Genomic DNA, 22,556 nt, shown 5'->3' with positions numbered 1-22,556 from the left:
AATTTTCCGTCGCGAAATTCATGATTTTGTTTTAGTTTTTATAAATTATTTTCAATTCTATACTTTTGAGATGGAAAATTCCACTTGATATCAACTCAGAATCGTGATTTGTACCATCACTCAAAGTTTTCGTTACGATGTCACTAACACCTGTATAAATAGTATGAATTCTTCCGTCTTTGATACTTAGATGTTGTGAAGAAACTGCGCAGAAATTTTCTTAAACTTACTAATTTCGAACACAAAGATCCTGCCTTAATAAGCAATGTTGTGATTTTCTTTGAACTTCCTGCTTTGTAAAGGGGATGTCAAAGTAAAGTTCTAATGAATTCCGTTCCTATTTATATACAAAAAGACAGGTATAACTTACGCCGCTGCATCTCGCGCTACATTGGTGAATAGGGGAGCCATAAGTTATAAGAACTAAGACAATTTTTGGCAATTTTTTTGTCGACATAAACATTATCTACGTAGCGATAGGCATAGAACCAAAATAAAACTACATCTACAAGCATTTCCTCCTTTCCCTTCTTTTTTTTGACGTTGGCAAAAGTACGTAACTCAAATCCGACGATGATAATCTTACCTATACCTATGGTCTTCGATTAGTGTTGCTTCAATAGTTTGACTATCGATGCTATTTTTTCCTCAACTATCGATATCAGTCTCCTTCTTCTCGCGTGTAGGTGTCATGGTTACTATTACTACGCCAAAGGACCCTGACTACTTACTTACATCAGTAAATGGTAACCGGCACCAACGGCTTAACGTGCTTTCCGAAGCACGGATCATCATACTTTCGGATAATCAGGTGATCGGTCTGTAATGTCCTAACCAAACTAGGGATCACAAAGCAATTTTTGTGATATTTCTCCACCGGGATTCGAACCCGGGACCCCCGTACCGTGAGCCTAACGCTCAACAACTGGACCACGGAGGCCGTTGATATGTCAGTCATGTGACTCTCGGCCCGTCATGAGAGCAAGCTACAGAGGCGGCAAAAGGTCGCAAGGAGTGGATATCAAAGAGTTACTACATCCTAACAGGGGATTGTAGGATTAGAAGAAGAGAAAAAAGATCGATACTCTATCGATGGACTGTCTGTAGTGGACTATCGATTTGTAATACTACCTTCGGTTTTGTTCCAGGATACGAGGTGCTATCTACGGGTCCGGCGCTGCTACTCCAGTTCACGGCCAATTCCGCCACTCCTGGACAGGGGTTCGCAGCCACTTTCCACTTTCAACCGCCACCAGATTCTACTGCTGCAGGTACCTTTCATCATCTATGATCTATCCTAAACAAATAAAAAATACAAGCAAATAAAAGAGAAGGTGCAGGTCGTGTCGTATCAGGAGGTGAAGGATTTGGCGGGAAAAAGAGAGAGAGAAGATTTATCCTAAGTGTTTGCTTACCATGGCATACGACCACGGCATATCGACTTAAATATCACTATTCGGAAGAATATCAGAGAAATGTTTATTGTTTCATACTTTTTCGAACGCGATTTTTCCGTAGTCGGGTTTTAGTTATTAAACTATTTTTTTTTCTGTTGTATGCCGGATTATACTAAGTGGTGGGTGAGTAACTATAATAACATAGGTTCCCAGGAAGCGTATGTGTGGCAAACTAAATAAGATTGCGTGATAAGAGGGTTTCACCTGAGGCTTTCGCCTTTACCAAAGGGCTAAGGTCCCGAAGTACAGAAATGGGCATAATATTAGACAGTACTCGATACCCAATTATTTATTGCATTCCATGTAGTAGGACAATGGGATGTTACATAGGCATAGGAATTAAAACATGGACCTTGGTGGGCACAGCACCGTCAATGTCGTTTTCAGACACCGACTAATTTACCTACTTGTTATGTGACGAGTCCGTCATATTTATATTGATTCTAAGTAGAACCATAATTATTACTTTCATGATTTAAAATCATGATTTAACTTGATACAGTTTTAATGACATCCATTCCAAAATCTAAAAAAACTAAAATCGGTAGCTAAGTATCTCGAATTCCAATTTGAATAGGTGCAAAGTTTTCAAAATTTTTCTCTCCTAAAATTGGCTACATTCGTTGAAACCGTTTTATAATAAATGCGACCGATCCAGTTTAATTTGCGACTGCAGCCAACACGGTACCTAGCTATGGTATGAATAGGAATGTTGGCAGTATTCCAGAGAACCTTACGAGTGCTTATTTTGGCGGCACTTAGTAAGTAGGTAATAGCACTTACCGGAGACTACTTATCTTTTAGCAGGCATTTCTAGCACTATGTACTGTTAGGATTTAACTGTATTATGTAGTAACAATTTTTTTTCTTACGGTGAATGAAATTAATGTTATCGCAACTATTGATCAAGGAATTTGTGGCGAATTACGCTCACGATTTATTTACATAAAATATTTATCTATTGTAATAATTTGATTATTATTAAGTTCTTTTTAATACGCATGACGTAACAAAATTATTTAGTTCATTTCCGAACGTTCATTTTAAAATGTCAGTTTCTGAACGTTCCCTGTTTGACATAGATAGAGAGGATTTTTGAACGCGCACGCAACATGTCGTAACTTGTCCGCTAGACCATAACTTTTGTTTTGTATGATCTGTCACCGTAAAATTGTAAATAACGTTAGATTATAATCTATCTCGCGAGATTGTGAACTGTCGAAAAATTGTGAAACGTAATATACTGCTTACAATTTAACGTATTATTATTCGTCAGATTATAATCTATCGAAGTAAAACTGTTAAATCACAATCTTACAATTGTCAAATTGTCAACTGTCCGACGGCTGTCCCTGATTGGTCGGCCTTACAGTAGACCGTTCTGTGTCCATAGAGTTAGGAATAAAACACAGGTGTCAGTCAAATAAAATAAATGCTCTTCAAGATTGTGAAGTCAAGTACGTATTTATTAATTATTTAGTAAGTAATCAATAATTCTGACATCACATGGTAAGAAAAATGTATCAAAATTAAAAAATCTGAAACGTATCATTCAGTATACTTTTCGTGTGTAAGATAAACATGTTGGCGGCATAGGGGTGGCCCAAGGGCCACCCCCGCCGCACCCTAACCTACTGTTATGCCTTGTAAAAATTATGACAAAACACTATTATTCTAAAAAAGAATTATGGATATCTATTTATTAATCCCAAAAATAAGTTATACCTAACAAACCAGTATTCCTAGATGTTATTATGGGAAAGTAAAACTATTATGCTAAAAAACGATGCAAAAAGGATTATGATAATTAAAATTATGACAAAAACATTTATGCATTTTAAGAGAATCCCAAATTAACATTATGATCACTCTAATAGTTTTGTAACTCTATGGTATAGCACGCGAGGTGCGTTTCGTATCACAATTTGACGGTTTCACTTCGATAAATTATAATCTACCGAAAAATAATACGTTAAATTGTAAGCAATATGATACGATTCATAATTATTCGACAGTTCACAATCTCGCGAGATAGATTATAATCTAACGTTATTTACAATTTTACGGTGACATATCTAACAATTTAAAGAAAATATAATTACTTTACACCGAGCTATTTGCCGTTTGAATCTGAGCCACCATCAATACCCGATACCATCAAGAACACTATCCAGAACATCAGGACTACGATTCCCAATTTATGAAATTAAGTATCGCTATTTTTTCAATATTAAAAAAGTAGGTAGATAGGTTAACAATTACTGTTTCTTTTTATCTCCAGTAACATTTTATTTTTAGTTCATAAAAAGTTGTTTTTTTATAGCGCCATCTATTATTAACATGTAAAAGTAGTTACTGTCTGATTAACGCCATCTAGTACGAAGTACGCGAACTAAATAAAACAAATCTTGGTTTCGAACCTACCACAGAGCCCTTAGTGCTTACAGCAAGCTTTCATAGATGGCGCTATTGACTACTCACCGAACACAAACCGTAGCCGTAGTGTAGAACAGTTGGTACTCACTACCCACATAAAATAAAGCGTAGCAATTTTGTTCACAGATTCGGATCGTTTGCTGAAGTTGAGCTTCGGGAAAGCATTCGAGTCGCTTGGACCAGAAGTCAGCGCTACAAGTAAGTACAATAAGACCCAAATAAACTCCTACATAACTAAATTACCCTAATGGTATTGAATTAGGTTTACTTAGGTTACGAACAATTAATTAATGTACGCGGATTGTTGAGTGCCTAGTTAGATTTAGGCACATCCTAAATAGATACAATATAAGTGAAAAATATTTTCTGTTACCTATTCATAGTAGATCCGAGGGCGCGTTAAGTAATGGGTTCCGTCTACTATTTACTTAAGTAAATTGGTACAGTCGCTATATTTAATTAGTACATAGGTACCTAACTCTGATATCAAGATTCATGAGGTCAGTAATTTATCTCACAACACACAGATAATCACATTAACAACATAGGATGGTACCTTTTTAAGAACCATTTTCAACATGTTATTATATCTAATCTACCTACCTGCTTAGGTAACTAATTACCTAGGTAACAGCTCGTAGTTATAATTACAGGTCAACCAACAAAAGCTTGGGTGAATTTAATTAACGAACTTTTATTTTATAACTACTTACGTAGTACGTTGTCTAACAATAGAGAATTCCCAGCGAAGGAAAATTAAAGTACAGGTTTTCATAATTAGGTAGGTACTTATTTCTCTTATGGATGTTTCCGACCATGATTCTGAGTTGATATCAAGTGGATTTTTCCGTCGCAAGAGTATGGAATTGAAAATAATTATAGAAATCACGAAAATTTACATTTCCGACAGGTTTCACTTGATAACTACTGAAATAGGTAGATGTTTACTCAGAATCATGAGCTGAATCATACCCCTCAGTATTCGTTACGATATGTCAATAACCTGTATGTACATTATTGATGCTAATTCCTGTAAACACCATCTAATTTTATTTTAAGTTATATCTGTCAATTTCTTATCCGCCGAAAACGAAAGGGACGGATGATTGTCAGCTCTTGATTGTTTCCAGGACAGGTAAGTATGTATCTAGCAAAATAAACTGTAAAACAAACTCTCTAAAGTATTCTGTACCTTATACCTATTGTATTACCGGCTGTGGTAGTCATTACTGGTAAACTGTGAGTGGTGAAGGTATACAAAATGATTAATATAGGTACTTAGGTAGGTGTACATAATTATCTACTTATTTATTAAATCGGAGCGGAGTATTTTGCGTGTCGTCGTAATATTGCCTTTATTTTTTTTTCGATATGACATACCAATAGATATTGCATTTAAAAACCTCCCCGATTGTTTCAGCCTTCAGAATCAAAATTTCTCGGACGATTGTTTCGGGTTTTGCGCAATTGCGGCGGTGTTACCGTGTCAGTTTCTTAAATATTCAAGTCGCCCTTTGGAATAAATACTTACTGCAGCTTTTGGGGATTTTAATCACTCATCTTTATTGTGGTCAGACCAGTTAGTTACACTTACACCAGGTGCCAACCTCGAAGAAAACCTCATACCTGTTTCCATTCCAAAAATAATCATGGAATTTTTCATCGCATGTACTTACTTGCATTTTCAAATCAAATCTGTCTTCAAGTTAGGTAAATGGAGAATTAATTCATGCAACTATTTACCTTTTGCTTTGATAAAAAAAATTTAAAAGATTCGTTTCTAAAATTCAACGAATACCAGCCGCTGAAAACTCTTTACTAAGGATATAAAATTAAAATATCATTAATAATAAATTATGGAAGTGACACCGACTCGCAGGTGAGTAATTCTAGTTTAAAATTGACAAAGTGAATAATAAATTTACTCAAAGAGCTCCGGTGCTACGGAACTACAAAGTGCATTCGTTATTTAGAGACACTACGTGCAATTTACAAATGTTAATACAAGTAAGAAAGTTCGCCTATGACAGAAAATTTGATTAGAAAGAAAACTAGTAATGAAAAGTAAACAAAATCGATTTTCCTTAAAGTTAAACAGAATCTTTGCACCTTAAAAAGGTTACTCACAAGTTGACTGCTCACTTACAGAAGAATGCTTAGAAATAACCCTTTGGGTACCGATATCACTTATAAGCAGTCAAATTGTTAAAATTTTATTGAGTACCTACATTTTAAAGTACGTCTTGGCTTACGGTATTCTTCTATAGTGTGGGTTGTGAGGTGGATTACCAACCTCATCAACCCTGTTGTCAGGGTTAATATTGAGCCGCCAAAGGCCCCTGACATGGCTCATGTAACGACTACTTACTGACATCAGTAAGTAACCGGGACCAATGGGTTAACGTGCCTTCCGAAGCACGGATCATCTTACTTTCGGACAATCTGGTCATCAGCCAGTAATGTCCTAACCAAACTAGGGACCACAAAATAATGTTTGTGATGTCTCCACCGGGAATCGAACCCAGGACCTCCGGATCGTGAGCCCAACGCTCAACCACTTGACCACGGAGGTAGGTAAGGTTATGGTGATAGATACCTACATATTAAACAACCTTTTTATTACGCTACAAGCAGACCTTGATAGAATAATACGGACGAAGACCTTGATAGAGTTCGAGTGATAACGCTATTCGTGTCTGCCAAAGTTATATCCTTTGACATTGTTATATAGGTAGAAATTATGTACCCAGTGATACGATTGTGAAACATGAAAGCCCTACCAGAACGGTTTCACTGACAAAGTACCACTGAGCTGTTAGAGCGATGCCGCGAGAGCATAGCCGGTGAAACTGAAATATGCACAAAACGATCATACTATATGAGGCACCGTCAGTATTATAAAACCTTCCACATCATCAAATGCTTCTTTGGAATCGCACAATCGAATGACGGCTAAATCGATGTAGCGGTCCAGCCAGAAATGGCCACTTCATATGCCGACGTGAGTTAAATGCCCAGTCTCTTAATGCAGTATTCAGAATTTGAATACTTTCACCCCTATCAGGCAGCACCCCCGCTGAGGTCACTATACGTGAAGTTGCTCTACTTGTGACTCGTGTGATAATTATAATTATGCTGAGGGCATATCTCCATTCTTTCTATGATCTGTGCCCGGTACCGACGCCGCGGGGCGTCGTGAAAGGCAAACAAAAACGTCACTATCTTCTTATTGAGACCTACCTCAAACATGCTAACGAAGTTCTGTTTAGTCGCATGAATACAAAATACTTTCGAGTTACAAGTCTTTGTTAGAGTACGGTCACGAGTAATAATTATGTATACACTTTGATACCATGTCACATTAACTTGTTTGACAAATTATACCATAAGTCTCATTAAATATCAAATATGATAGTGCGACAGGGTTCTAAAGTGGGTACCTTATATTACTCATGACTGTACATCTTCCCTTTCGTAATAAAAATTTAAAGACTGTGATGAGAGACGTACTTCATCTTATTTTACTCCACGACGTTTTTAAATCGTTATCATTTTATTTTAAATAATTTGATACAACTTTTATAACAAACTAACACTTACTTATTATCTACCTATCTCCAGTCGTATATAACATACATACATACATACATAAACTCACGCCCGTAATCCCTAAAGGGGTGGGCAGAGCCACAAGTAATCAAAGACAACTTGCAGCCACTGTTGATACGAAGTCCAAAGATGGATATGATAACATAAAGAAGTTGGATTCAATAATAGATCTTTTAATGGACCATTTACACGGGGGTTGACAATTGAATGACCTCCAGAATGTGTTGTTCCTTATCTGGGTCAGTGATTCTCAAAGTGACAGTTAAAAGGGAGACCTCCACTATCGTTTCCTTTACGAGATACTCTTTCGTTTTGAGAAATTGCATTATCTATATTAATAACACTCACAATAATTATAATCTGCATACAGATAATATATTGTGTTTTCTTAGGACCTACTTATTAAAAATTCAATTAAAAATATTTTTACGGTTTATTGAATAATGTACATCCCGAAAATTTCAGACATGATGTCATAGAAGTCGATTGGCCTTCCAACCCGAATCAACCCAATACAGCTTAGGTCACATACCTCCGAAACGCATTTCTCGGGAATATTGGTTTCCTCATGATGTTTTCCTTCACCGCTGAGCACGTGATAATAACGGCCTCCGTGGTGCAGCGCTTGAGCGTGGGGCTCACGATCCGGAGACCCCGGGTACGAATTCCGGTGGGGACATATCACAAAAATCACTTTGTGATCCCTAGTTTGGTTAGGACGTTACAGGCTGATCACCTGAATGTCCAAAAGTAAGATGATCCGTGCTTGGGAAGGCACGTTAAGCCGTTGGTCCCGGTTACTACTTACACCTTTGTTATTATTACCTTTAGCGGGTCAGTAATAACCCTGAAACCAGGATTGATGAGGTTGGTATTCCACCTCACAACCCACACGATAAGAAGAAGAAGACGTGATAATGATTAATGATCCAAACATGGATTCGGAAATCATTAATTTAGGTGGAGAGTTAAGCGTTCTTCCTACTGAGCTACCACAGCTCAAATAAACGTTTTGTCTTTTCTAGTGTTTGAAAATCACTTGCCCGACCCATAATGTCAGCGGCATTATCTGATAACGTCTAGTAAGAAACACTGCCAGACTTCCACCAAGATAAGGCGAAGAGCCTTTTGGCACTAAACTTGCATAAGGTGCCTTTTCGACACTATAATAATCTAAGAGGGTAGAGCCGTGGTAGCCCAGTTGGTAGAACGCTTGCATCTTACTTCGAGGTCGCAGGTTCGAATCCAGCACAGGCCTGAACCAATTATTGTCGAATTTGTTTTCGAATTCATGTTTAGATCATAAATGGCCATCACGTGCTCAGCGGTGAAGGAAAACATCGTGAGGAAACCCGCATTCCCGAGAAATGCATTTTCAGAGGTACGTGACCTAATCTGTATTGGGCTAGTTGTCGCTACGTGTGTTGGAAGGTCACACAGACAGTCGCTTTTGTAGAAAACCGGACCTGTCATATCGTCAGGTTAGGTAAGCGGACCCTATGAAAAACGGGATAATGCTAGGGAGATGATGATGACTAATCTAAGAGGGTAGATATTCACACTATACTAACGCTTACTGCCGTGCCCCCAGATTAGACTGTTGTAAACTGCTAGAACTATTGATGTATAATATTTATGTTACTATATCTGGAACGATTTTGATGAAAGTTGACATATTGTTAATTGTAAATCTGAGCATAGTATTTCTTTCGTAGGCACCGTTATTATGTATACCGAAAGTAAGTCCACGCAGATGAAATCGCGGGTAACAACTGTATACATTTATTCAAAGCTGTAGGTATACCAAAGACTAAGTGCATAAACAAAAAATGTGATGGACAGTTGTCCGGAAAAGCAGAATACTCAATTTCCATCGTATCAACCAATCTACGATAAACCGTCACACGAATATAATACGACCACTATTCCATGATCCAATCACGAAACTACAATGCAGGAAGCCCAAACTAAATTATTCGTAGTACCTCGTCGCACATAGTGTCACTGCTAAATGCATCTCCGAGTAAAGCAGAGCGAATAAAACATACAGCTCTGCTCTAAATAAATAATCAAACAACTTGCAGCCTCTATACCTAACTATTCTAAGCCTAGTATAGCGGGTAACACGGGTACTTATTTTGATTATCAATTTTTATGCAAATGAAGCTGTACCAAATTTTAGACGCGCGGTTTTTAGTAAATACGCGAATGGTACTGATTGATCGTCAATTGTTGCGATTCTTATAATCTTTGACCTGACGCCAAGATTCTGAAACTATTGATTTGGGTGGTCGAGAGGCATCGGAAACATACTTGAGGAACGTAAACGCGATAATAGTATAGAAATCTTTCTATCTACAGAGCTAATAGACTATTTCGTCCATTTCCTGACCTCTTTGCTTCTAACTAATTACCTATTTCTTTTCTTCCGCAATTCCTTTTAGATGTGCTAGTTCTCCACTTTGCTTTTCAATTCCCTTCGGTATTAAATCCCGAGACTTTTTGTACTGTAAACTACAAAGTTTAAAGGTTGAAAGCGCAGTATTTTTCAAGTAGTATGCCACTCACACTGGCCAAGGTTTTCTGACCTGCCGTGGCGTTGCGAATGCCAGCTCTGTGTGAATATTTGAGACCACTCCGAGACCTAAATTCTTTACACACGAGGTGGTTTGATATATCTTTGTCACTGCACCGATGTAAGGTAAAGAACTTACTGCAATTTCCTTAGTAGATTTGCATATTTTACTGAGAAACGTTGCATTTTAGTACACGGATTTATGGTGAGTGTTGATAGTACGGTAGCGTTGAGAAATGCTTCTCGCTCTTTTGTTTTTTGAATAAGAATGCTGGTTATGAAAAACTGCTTTTAATAAAAAAGATTCTGGGTGTATTTTTTAAATTCCGTTCCTTTTTTACCTGAAATAGAAAATGTTATGGCAGGTATTAAATTGTATGTCATGCAATGTCCAGACACACAAGATTATGTACCAACCTGAGACACTGAGACCAATTACAAATCATGACCTTTGATATTTGTATGATGCTGTTTTTTTTTCTTGTCGTTCCCTCACTGCCGAGGATCATGATTGTATGTGATCTTCCTCCTAGCTTCCTCTATTGGGTTCAGTCCTGAGCCATATGTACAGCTGTACCTAATGGTTTTGGTTTACATGTATGATGCTACGGTAAACTTAATATTTTCACTGCATGTGTGCAACTACTCATTAGTACATCACTTGAATTATTTAATCATTTTATAAAAATGTAGTTTTTTAAATGTACTTTAAAAAACCTAATTAACAAAATGTTGAAATTCATGACGCCATAAAAACTTCAACTTTACCAAAAACCAGCGAGCATGTTGGTCGGAACACCGCATGAAAGTTTCATACTTCACTTAAGTATAAAACAGCAAGTTTGTGATGAAATACAGTTGCAGAGCGGTGGAAAGCGCCTGCGGCTGCTAACTAGCAAAAACAGCCCACAAGGCATTGATAAACGTTCGCCAACTCACGACGCGTACAAATTCTACTTCGTTTTCTATAAAACTTGCTGTTTTTCAATGGTTCACATAGGTACTCGTATTTAAAGGAGATAATTATAATTATATGCTTTACTATTGCAAGGTTTATTATGATAGTAATCATCACTTGGTAATCCAGTCATGGTATGGTGGTGGTATGGTTGTAATAAATAAACACGTTGCGGTCACAAGCACTCGTATGAACATTATGTGAACTACTTTAGAATTATGCCATATTAACTTCTTAAACAAATTGAACTGTAAGTCTCACTAAATGACAAATATGTTAATGCGACAGGGTTCTAAAATGACTCAACTTTGATGATGCTTTTAGTATTGGTGTCAAAGATAGAATTTGTGAAGTGTGAGTAAGTATAGAGTCAGCTCTTTAGTCAATCTTAATATGTCATGACTAAGCATAAATTGAAGTCTGTAAAAACTTACATATTATTACGCGCTTGATTATATTGCTGGGAATAAAATTCTTTCAAGAGAAAATGTTTCAGCTTAAGAAAAGAGTAGGTATTTCAAAAGTCCACTCAGCTCAAAGGATCAGGTGAACTTTAGTAACAAATTGTACTTTAGCACCAAACTTTAATTAAACGACCAATTTATTCTGTTCAAAAAGACGTCTGACTGGATTTCGGAATGACTAATAGCATTACTTATTATTTAATAAAGTCATGTTGCGTATATAAGTTGTTATTTATGGAATACCTGCTTTTCAGTTGTTGAAAAGTGGAACAGTTATTTTTTTTATTTTGCATCGACTAAAATCAATTTGCGAAGAAATTCCGTCATGAACACATAACAAACTAAACAACATAAAATAAGCTCACGACAATATCTCGCAAGATGAACTAAATGCCCACACCTTCCCGAGCTTTTTCTTAGACCAATGTGATAGGCGGTAAGACGCATCGCCGTCTATAATGGTCGAGCCAACTGTGCGTCGCTGGTGTTATATATGAATAAAAACACATGCTTGTAATTTAGAATGGACTGTATTAATAAAATTTTACAAAAGGTGGAAAATGCACACCCATCGCCATGATGGTCAAAGGGTAGAAGGAATAGAATGCGGTGTTGCCATAATATAAAATAAATTTTAGTGTGTACTACACACCAACTGTTAGTCAAAACTACGCTTCTTCTTCTTATCGTGTGGGTTGTGAGGTGGAAAATCAACCTCATCAACCCGGGACTAAACTGCGCTTTATAGATAAATTAATAACACATTGGTAAGTCCGGTACCGGGGTTTGAACCGGCGCTCCCCGTTTGAGAAGCAAGCCCATTAACCACAGAACCACAGTGACTATTTATTTTCCAGCATCATCATCATCATCATCAGCCCATTAACGTCCCCACTGCTGGGGCACGGGCCTTCCCTATGGATGGGTAGGGAGATCGGGCCTTAACCATCACGCGGGCCCAGTGCGGATTATTATTTTTACACTGTACATTCTCTCGATTGTTGCTGTGGCATTATTGCGATACTACGACTCCCAGAGCTATGTTTCATTGTGAATGGCTTGTGTTTATGAAAGTATTAATTAGGCAATATACTTACTCTTTATTGCTCACACATTAATATGATATATTGCGCAAAGGAGGCATTTATTTTGGGACACCAATAACAAAAGTGCTTGCTAGCTGTGTTCTGTCATACTGTGATTATCTCACAGAAAGTATAGGATTATGCACTTAACTAAGTGCGTATGGTAGCCCAGTTGAAAGGACGCTTGACTCTCACTGTAAGGACGCAGGTTCCAATCCTCCCAACGGCAACGGGCTTAAATGAACGGTTTTCGACTTTTCAAATTCATGTTTGGATAATAAATGGTTTTCAAGTGCTCAGCGGTGAAAGAAAACATCGTGAGGAAATCCACATTCCGGAGGAATGTGTTTCGGAGGTACCATGTGACTTAACATGTATTGGCCTGGTTAAAAGGCCAGCCAGGCAGTTGCTCAAATGCTGTCAAATCTTGGTTAGGTTAGGTTAGGTATGCGGACCCTGTGAAAACGAATAACGCTGTATGTAGGTAAGGTATGTATTTTTAATTTCACGGAGTTCTTATTAGGCACGACTTTGGTAGTCGAGTTGGTATTTTCAGTTTAGTAAATTATATTTTCTCTGTTGTGTTGTACATGAAATTAATTATAATTAGGTACATTCGCCTTTTCACATCTGAGTGACTTTGGTAACAGTAGTACCAATTTCATTTTATATACGGTCTATAAGTACGTACACATACGAAAATAACTGAGCTGCTTAATTATATTGATACAAACAGGGTTTGTATAAACTTTCTTGTTACATAACGTAGTTTGGAACAAAACAAATGTTTGTTTTGTTGTTAAAATACAAACTTAAACAAGTGAATACTGTGTCGACGGTTAAAGGACGTTTAAAGTTGATCAATACCTTTCTTTAGCATTTCAGTTAGTTACGTTAGAAGGTAAATTATTATGTTCTGCAGCAAATAAAGTAGTTCCAGTTTTTGTTCAAGCGAATAAAAGTAAAACTTTGCTTTACTTCGGCTTGCTAAGTTCAGTAAACATTATAGGGTGATAGTGACATCGTAACGTATACTGAGGGGGATGATTCAGCTCATTATTCTGGGTTAATACCGAGTGAAATTTTCTGTCATAAAAATCATGAAAATTTAAGTGGCTTTTTTAAATATTTTCAGTTCCATATTTTTGCGACCCAATATTCAACTTCATATTATTATCATCTTAGAATCACGACGTGAATCATCCCTCAAAGTTTTCCGTCAAAGTTCGTGTGTATATAGGCAGACTGCCTTCTTAAATATTTTGTAATTTAATAACCTACAAAAAATATTTCTTATAATAATTAATAACGTGGCCAAAGGTACATAAAGTTTGCACCACCTTAAGTCTTACTTTGAAAACTCTGTGATTTGAAGATTCGTTTTCACTTATCAAGCATTGCTGATTCTTTCATTTGAGTTAGTTCTCGCAAAGTCTTTATATTCTGCTATTATTTTTTTCACGTGACTTATTGTAGATTTGCCGCAGATGGCATTAACTACTTGGCCGGATATTAATTCTGCTCAAAAACAGGTTACCTCTAGGCAATACTGAAGCTTCTTGCCACAAACCTTGCGGTAAATGTGACCATCTTAATACTACTTCAGTGGTTAATCCTCTGAGCTATGTCGGTGTGGTTATCTACTGAACCACTTCATTTAGGATTGCATCGGTAAAGTTAAGTATTACTCTTTCTGCCTGGTGAACATAGGGCATTGCCAAAGTCAAATGAGATAAATTAGTATGTAATTTGTATATTATTTTCTTATTAGCTGGATAACGGCTTCTGTGGTCCAGTGGTTGAGCGTTAGGCTCTCGATCCGGAGGTCCTGGGTTCGATTCCCGGTGGGGACGTATCACAAAAATTACTTTGTGGTCCCTAGTTTGGTTAGGACATTACAGGCTGATCATCTGACTGTCCGAAAGTAAGACGATCCGTGCTTCGGAAGGCATGTTAAGCCGTTGGTCCCGGTTACTACCTACTGATACAAGTACGTAGTCATTATATGAGTCATGTCAGGGGCCTTTGGCGGCTCTATAGTAACCCTGACACCAGGGTTGATGAAGTTGATAATTCACCTCACAACCCACACGATAGAAGAAGAAGAATTAGGTAGATGTATCGGAAGAGTAACTTACACGTCTTTCTGAGACGCTATTTTCTTGCATTCCATATCATAATTTTATACTAGGTTATACACACTTTCAGTTTATTAATTTTAATTTGTTTGATTATTGTTTAGATTTAAGCATTTTTATTTTTTAGTATTTTTGGGGCACAGCTGAAAATCAGCGTTGTGGCACTTCCTCAATGTCGGAGTGTCACAACATATTGCTGAGCTGACGTCCAATTTTTAACAATAAGGTTATGTAATTATTTCACTCCTACTGTGCACCTATACCCACTTATACATAAAAGTGATTTCTATTCTATTTTGTTCTACTAGAAAAGCTTCGGCTAGCATATTATCATTATTTATTCGCAGTGGATAAGTGAAGTAACTGACCGAATTGTACCCATTCCGTCAATAATAATAATTATCATGCCAGAATGAAATATTCCATCAGTTAAATTAATAATTATTATAATAATTAGGTAGTTGATGAAACCGCAAAATAGCGTACTAAGCTTATAAAATACGGTCCGTAATTTATAGCCATCACATCGGAACCGCATCGCTGCATGCTACAGCCATTTAATCTCTGACGTAGACGTGCATTTTATTACAAACTGCATTCAGTATTCATAATATATAATACTTTAAACAATTGTGTACTACGTTCAAGATAAATTATGAAATTCTGATTACTAAATAAAGACAGATGTATATTTTTTTCTATCTTTTTGAATTGTAATCAAGAAAAACGTAATAATAAGTCCGACATTTTATCACGTTTTTCTATGACGTCACTCTTTGGTATTACATACAAATTAAATAGTAATTTTGTGTTTGACGTTTAGTAAAAATTAACTGATTTGACTAGTTGGAAACTAGCATGTTTCCATTTCGTTACAATCCTTAGGTTGAGTGCCCTTCATTCTGAGTATTGTACTTTTAATCCCTCACCATCATCATCATAGACGATTACTTCTTAATGAGATGATTTATAAAGCGTTTAAATGAAAAGTCAAATACGAGAACGGCAATAGCATCCGCACGACTAGTATTTCAGCTGAGGGTCATTAGATGGTGTGGATAGTGAAGCGACCCTCTCATTATTATATCTGTTTTCACGTCTGTCATTTAAAATCTGGAACCAGTAGAGCTAACTACGCAACGTGATAAAAAATTGTCACAGTCAATTAATCAATTCTCCCGATACAATTATGTCGTTTTGTCGATTGGTGTTAACATGTGAACCCAAATCAGTCATGTCGTTCTGTCAATATACGAACAAAATCACGTGACACGCATGTTAGGGGAAAAAACATAGTTATCGATTTCGAGAAATCTTATTGTATCGATCGATAATTTTATCGCGTTGCGCATGTTAGTCCTGCAGGCCTCGTCATGTTCCTTGCAACCTGGTTACGGTCACAAGCCAGGTCTTCCCATTTATATGTTATAAAAATTGGACGAATTATTTTTTGAATTGTTGCGGGTAGTGGCCTTTTTATCTTTACCTATACGTATACACTAGATCCGTGCTTGGTCACCTCTTATTTCCCGGAGGAAAAAGGACGCTAAACTAGACAATGCCTATTCATTCTAAAGAGTCAAGTTATGTCTGTTAGGAAATGCAGATGCTAGCAAGGAATTTCACACCCTTGCTGTTAGCACTATAAATGATGAAGCAAGCGCTTTGTACGAAATACTTGAATGCTTTAACAATAGGAAGGTGGAAATCCCAACATTCGTATAGCACCTCAAAGGTGAAAAGGTGCAGTAGGGAGTAGGTAGGTACCTAACCACAACCTTTCGTACGCTGCCTAAATATGATCTGCTTAAAATACACGGTTCTTTATAGCAAACGTTATGAGGTTTGCTTTATCTCAAAGCAAATGGCTCTATTACTAGTAACCCGATAGCTCAAAACTAGAACTTTGTAGTAACGCGACCTATGCTATTTTCTCTACCAATTCACTAATGTTACTTGAAGAGGACACACTTAAGCTTGATGCAGTATTAGAATGTGCTTGAGTGTGCTCTAAAGAGTACATCTGTCGTTACTGGAAGATTTTATTAGATTTTATTCTTGATAGAATTGTAGAACGCTCCTTCTTTGTGCGCCACTGGCATTAGGTAGGTATTGTAAGAATGAAACAGGGAAAGAAATATTTTTAATTGTTCTGCAATAAAGGAGTAAATTGTACAATACAGTCTGTCTAATGTATGTTATTAGTAATATAATTGAAAAAAAGATATGGAAAGATACATTAATTAATCTATTAAAAACATTTTTGAAAGAATCGAATCAGCCTAATCGCGACTGAGACATTACTATGATAATAAACGTCACAACACTAGCTTACGTGCTTTGGCAGATCTAACACTTACCTACCGCGCATTATGGCTATTGTAAAATGTTATGTTTATTGAAATATAATCACTCATTGTACTGAACTCGTTGGTCTATTTACCTATACCTTGCCTTACTTGGTAAATCACAAGAAAGAACGAAAGAAAAATAAAAACAAAATTAAAATAAATGGCAGTTTTTCCTCACAATGTCAAAGAAAAAGAAAATACAAAGGGTTACAAAGAGATAGGAACTCTCTCTGAGCGGAACATAATGTCAAAAGACAAGATTACGAAGAACTATAAAAAGTTACGAGTATGTAGCTTTCGCTTTACTACCTGTTAGTAAAACCTGAAGTGTATATTTTGTATGTATACGAAACAAAACGGTTATAAAGTTCTTTTCTGATGTACTTTTCACACGTAAACTTATAGCGGTATCATTTTTAAAATAAGAAGAGATAAAATACACTTCAAAATCAATCAAATCAGCAAATTGGATTAAATCTTCTCCAATCACAATTAGGTCCAAAATACTACGTACTAATCCGGAATCACTGAGCATCAAACGGAATAATACCACAAAACAATTAAATTTATTATCATTATACCTGATTTGGAATTATCCCTGATTTCAACCCTGATTGCATAATGAATGATGAATCTAGTATTTTAGCAGGTGCACACACTGCAAATGCTGTGTACACACGCACACGCCGCCTCACACATGGAAACATAAACATAACTTCACATTGATTAATTAGGAAACTATTTCAACCCATGAGCATTTTAGTAACTGTCAGAGAACATTGTATATTTGTATAATAATGTATACCACCCTAATTTTATACGTGTAAGTATAATAACCACTAGTGGAGTATACTTTAGGCCCTTCTTCTAACGTTCATTGTGAGGATATATGTCTGGCGTTTGATTCTATAACTTTTCGGTTCACATGATTCAAGGTCTTTCTTACTGTATCATTACTTTGATTTTCTTATCCACAGCAGTATCCACAATTTTGTTAAAAACTTTATTCATCACATGACTTGTTATCTTATAGTAAGTATGTAATCAAATTTCAGTGGTTGCAAAGTCTAACCTGCTTTATTTCAAATGCCTGTCGGTTATATAGGTCAGCGGGCGAGAGGTAAATAATTGAAACCTGTGACGTAATCGCAACCATTGTCTAGGCAGACCTTTTATCTGAATGGTTTCAGGAAATACCTCCGTTTGAAAATGAGCAAGTCTAGTCTACTTTTCAACGTTAAGGTCGGTCGAAAATAAGCCAAATCATAATTAAACTCATGTACCATTCATTTTGTAAAATTAAAGAGATTTTGTAAAAGAGGAGTCGGAACGTGGCATTTAAGATTTCACGAACTTTATTCTAATAAAATTGTTCTTAGATACATCATCATCATTAATTTAAGAGCCATGCTCTTGTCGGTGAGGCATTTTCCATTATTGTCTATCAAAGATAAATTATTTGACTTCGTTATAAGACACGACGTCCGTCTTCTCTTTAATCTGTTCCATGTAAGCTCTTCTTGGTCTTCATCTTCCTCTGTTCCTTCTATCTTCCTTTCTATGTTGTTTGAAATAAATTCATCGTATCTAATTAAGTGTTCGATATTCTTAGGTAAATAAAGGATGAAAATAACTAAAGGACATTGTCATTACGAAGATATTTATGAAGAAAAATATTTATGAATAAAATCAAAATTACACTTTATTCTACGCAAAAAAAATAAAAAGGCTGATGAACTAATTACCTTATATTTCGTTTCCATAGCCGGTTCAAAATTAAACAACTCATTATTGTTATTGTGATCACCCTTAATATGATATACCTACACCTATTTATACCTACATACCTCTCTTATTTATACAGCTGCATCGGAATCTAAGCGCCATAGGCTAGCCACACCTAGATTTGCTGAGATGCAACCATTTCGTGTAAATTAATTTTATTAGTGTTAAGCTACGTGTAGTCATGTCGAAAAAATATATTTTTTCTTTCATATACTAAAGAATTCTGAGATAACCTAAATACCTATCACAAAATGTAACATTTCGGATTCGTTTTCACGGGTCATTGAATATACTTTTAGAGTAAATGTTTGAATTGGCTTTTGCTTTCATTATAAAATAACTCGTCAGGAAACGAAATGAAATACATATTGCAAACCCTTTGTTGAAAGCATAACGTTAAATATGTTTTATGCGATGAAAGTTTTTACGGTTTTAAATGTACAGAACAGAATTACGCTTCGTTGATTAAAAGCTTCAATAAATAAGTATATTTTGCTCTTTCAATCAACATTTCAATATAATTTGAACATGTTTTTATCAAATCAAATCACTACACTACACTTTAATGCACAGAACTTAATTTTAACAAACAGATCTGACACATGAATACAGTACAACTTGGGCGGCCTTTTACCATTTATATAGGACGTTTTATCATTTTATCCTTTTTTGGCCTAACTTTTATCTAGCTTATACCAGGTCGCCGACTTAACCTGGATAAATTGACAGTCTGGTTTTTGCAACCAACTGCTTTTTAATCAAACCTGTAGTTAGCCAGGTTAGATTACAATCCAACGTTCCTCTAAAAGTGACTTTATTTTTGTTGCCATAGAAAATATAATACATTACATTAGAAAATTTTAGATTTTTACCTACTTATACCTAGAAATATATTTTTTTCATTAAATTGGACGGGTATTAAGTACTCTCGTTCCAAAGATCAACCAGTTATACATAATTCGCTGATTCGTGCTTCTGAAGGCACGTTAACCCGTTGGTCCCGGTTACTACTTACTGATGTAAGTAAGCAGTCGTAACATGAGTCATGTCAGGGGCCCTTGGCGGCTCAATTGTAACCCTGACACCAGGGTTGATGAGGTTGGTACTCTACCTCACAACCCACACGATAAGAAGAACTAAGAAGACCAGTTTTCCATCTCCTAGATATGTGCAAACATATATTTTTTTGACGCGATTTATTGTAGCTTTGCCGTAAATGGCATTAACTACTTGGCCGGGATCGATATGCTGACACAGACTACTTAATCTACGTACAGATTTTATGACAGATATTTGAAACACCTAACTTCGTCGAAAAAACTGAAACAACGTATTATGTGAAGTCATGCGAAAGCCTTCCTTACTAAAAAGCGGAAAGTGGCGTATAGAGTCCGGAAATTGGCGTTCTATCCTCTTTGAAGTCTTGCGAAAAGAACGTAACAAAGATATAACCTGCACCAATTTCAGTAGGTAAGTCTCGGTCAAACTTGCTAGCTTCAGGCGGTTTTTTAAATCTCTGGCTCTGGTTGGCTACTAATCCAAACACCTCCATAAAGCCGCAGTGGAGTAGCGTGCCGCCTGGTGGTGGTGGTGGCTTCATACCTCCTCTAGTTCATCAAAGGAGTCATGCATGTTTTACGTATGATGATGTATGGTACAAAATCGAGCATATGGGTAAGTAATATCCACGCATACTTTGATGAAGAAAACAACTTAGGAACCTTTCATGTCATCTCGCGCATATTTTTAACCGACTTCGGAAAAAGGTTGTAAATTTTAAAGTACCTAACCTTTGTACCTAGCATTTGCTGGGTTCGCAGGTTGCGAAGCTTGCTTGTTGCGCTAATATCACTGTTTATGTTACAACATTACAGTCAACAAAGTATAATTTCTTACTTTTAAATAGGTACAGATTTTGATCTTACTTTTTAATACAGATTTTGCAAGTTTCTTTTACTTAATGAATTTAACGTTAATTCATTCTATTTTCCCAGCATGACGAAATATTTTCATCAGTAGTTGATTTGCCTATTGCTACAGATATGAGTAATGCATATTCGAAAATAGATTAGGATTTGGGTGTGAATTTCCATTAATATTTCCCGTCGATATGCTTGGACCGATTTCGATAAAACTTGGCAAGGGGACGAATTTATGAATCGCGGTATTGGAGACATTTTATTTTAGAATTCGTTTTATCACGGTCAAAAATGAAAAGGTTCTTGGCATGAAATACTACAAGATATAAAAGGTACTTACAATAGTCACTGTGGTTCTGTTGTCATCGGCTTGCTTGCTTGTTGCGCCGGTTCCAACCGCCGTACCGGACTTGCACTAATGAGTTATTAATTTATCTTAAGTGCCGTTGTCACGGTTCCAGTTGGTATAATAGAAAGATCGGTGAGGCGTGGGTACTTAGTTCATCCTGTGATAGACGTATCTCTGTGATGTTTATGTTATAAAAGGTACATTGTAAAAGATGAATACTTAATTGCATCTCGAGTTTACAGCGGTTAAGAGGACAATGAAAATTTGTTTACACAAAATGGCCCGGAAGGGATAAAGACACCTCATATTTTAGGCTTTACACAATATGATGGTAGAATGACACCGCATCGTGCACGCAGCTTATGTAGAATCCAGCATAATTTCGTAAACCACCCTATTTTCCACAAACCCACTTGCCGACAAAAAAACTCAAGTGTTTTTATTTATCCTGAATTTTTCGTTTCTTCTAAGGGCGACTGATCCGATTATTATGTATTTTCCGACGACGTTTTGCGATATAAAAACTTGATCATTAGCATAAAGAAAGACCGCAGTCAACGGAATAGAAGAAAAATACGCATTATGATAATGGCAAAGGTAACGAGAGAAAATTACATTTTGTGACAGATGTTTTTTTTTGTTACACTAAGCTTTGTTGTGAAAGCCCTGAGCCAACCTTGTTAAAATAAAAACCTTAAAACATACATTCAACCAAGTCGGTACTGCGCAGTGGTCCATTTCTCTCGTGTAGCGAGGTGGTTCTACGGCGAGAGGTAGACTGTTTCAGTCGACGCCGCCAGCCCGTCGAGTGCTCTCGACCTTACACAGTAATCGGCACAGCCCTACTCAAAGCCGCTTTGAGACTCCAGCCTTCAAGCCATCTTTTAAAACTACTCTATTTTAACAATAAATCATAAAAAACAAACATGTGAAACAAAAGACGATCGTTTAGAAAAAAAATTGTAATGAGTTCAAAAACAGTGGCTTAAGTAAAAACTACACAGGAAAGTGTGGAGCGATGATCAAGAAAAGTTACCAAGGATTCTTCTTGAGTTTCATTTCTATATCCTTCTGCTGTCAACTTACTGAAACTATGGCCAAGAGCGCGAGCCGATTCATTGGTAAGTTTTAACTATAATTTTTTACAAAGTTTATACAAAACTAATGCATTTCTGAACGACTCAAAGTTTTAAAACTGTTCTATAAAAACTATTAATTTTCAATTTAATTTTAGAACAGAATTTTGTCGCACATACTATGTAAGATGTATAATAGAGGAAATTTTCACAAAGCAAAAGTTTTGCTGAACTAAGGTAATGTGTTAAGTTGTTTGATGATAATGGGTGCTCGTAATATCTTGTAGTAAATACAGTGAAGTAAGTAGTGCCTGGTACATAATGGCTTTGGAAGAGGCAAAAAATTTAGTACGC

At 36.4% G+C, this 22,556-nt stretch overlaps 1 protein-coding gene across 1 annotated transcript in view; it reads left to right on the top strand.

Annotated features, from left to right (window-relative positions):
- Positions 1-22,556, top strand: part of LOC126370379 (uncharacterized) — a 380,386-nt gene that overhangs the window by 309,127 nt on the left and 48,703 nt on the right. Inside the window, exons 20-21 of the mRNA XM_050015216.1 lie at positions 1,149-1,271; positions 4,020-4,091. Of these exons, the coding sequence (XP_049871173.1) occupies positions 1,149-1,271; positions 4,020-4,091 (195 nt within the window). The remainder of the gene's footprint in view (positions 1-1,148; positions 1,272-4,019; positions 4,092-22,556) is intronic.

This window comes from Pectinophora gossypiella, chromosome 10, assembly GCF_024362695.1.
Source record: "Pectinophora gossypiella chromosome 10, ilPecGoss1.1, whole genome shotgun sequence".
NCBI lineage: Eukaryota > Metazoa > Arthropoda > Insecta > Lepidoptera > Gelechiidae > Pectinophora > Pectinophora gossypiella.
This window is presented reverse-complemented; position numbering and strand designations above follow the sequence as displayed.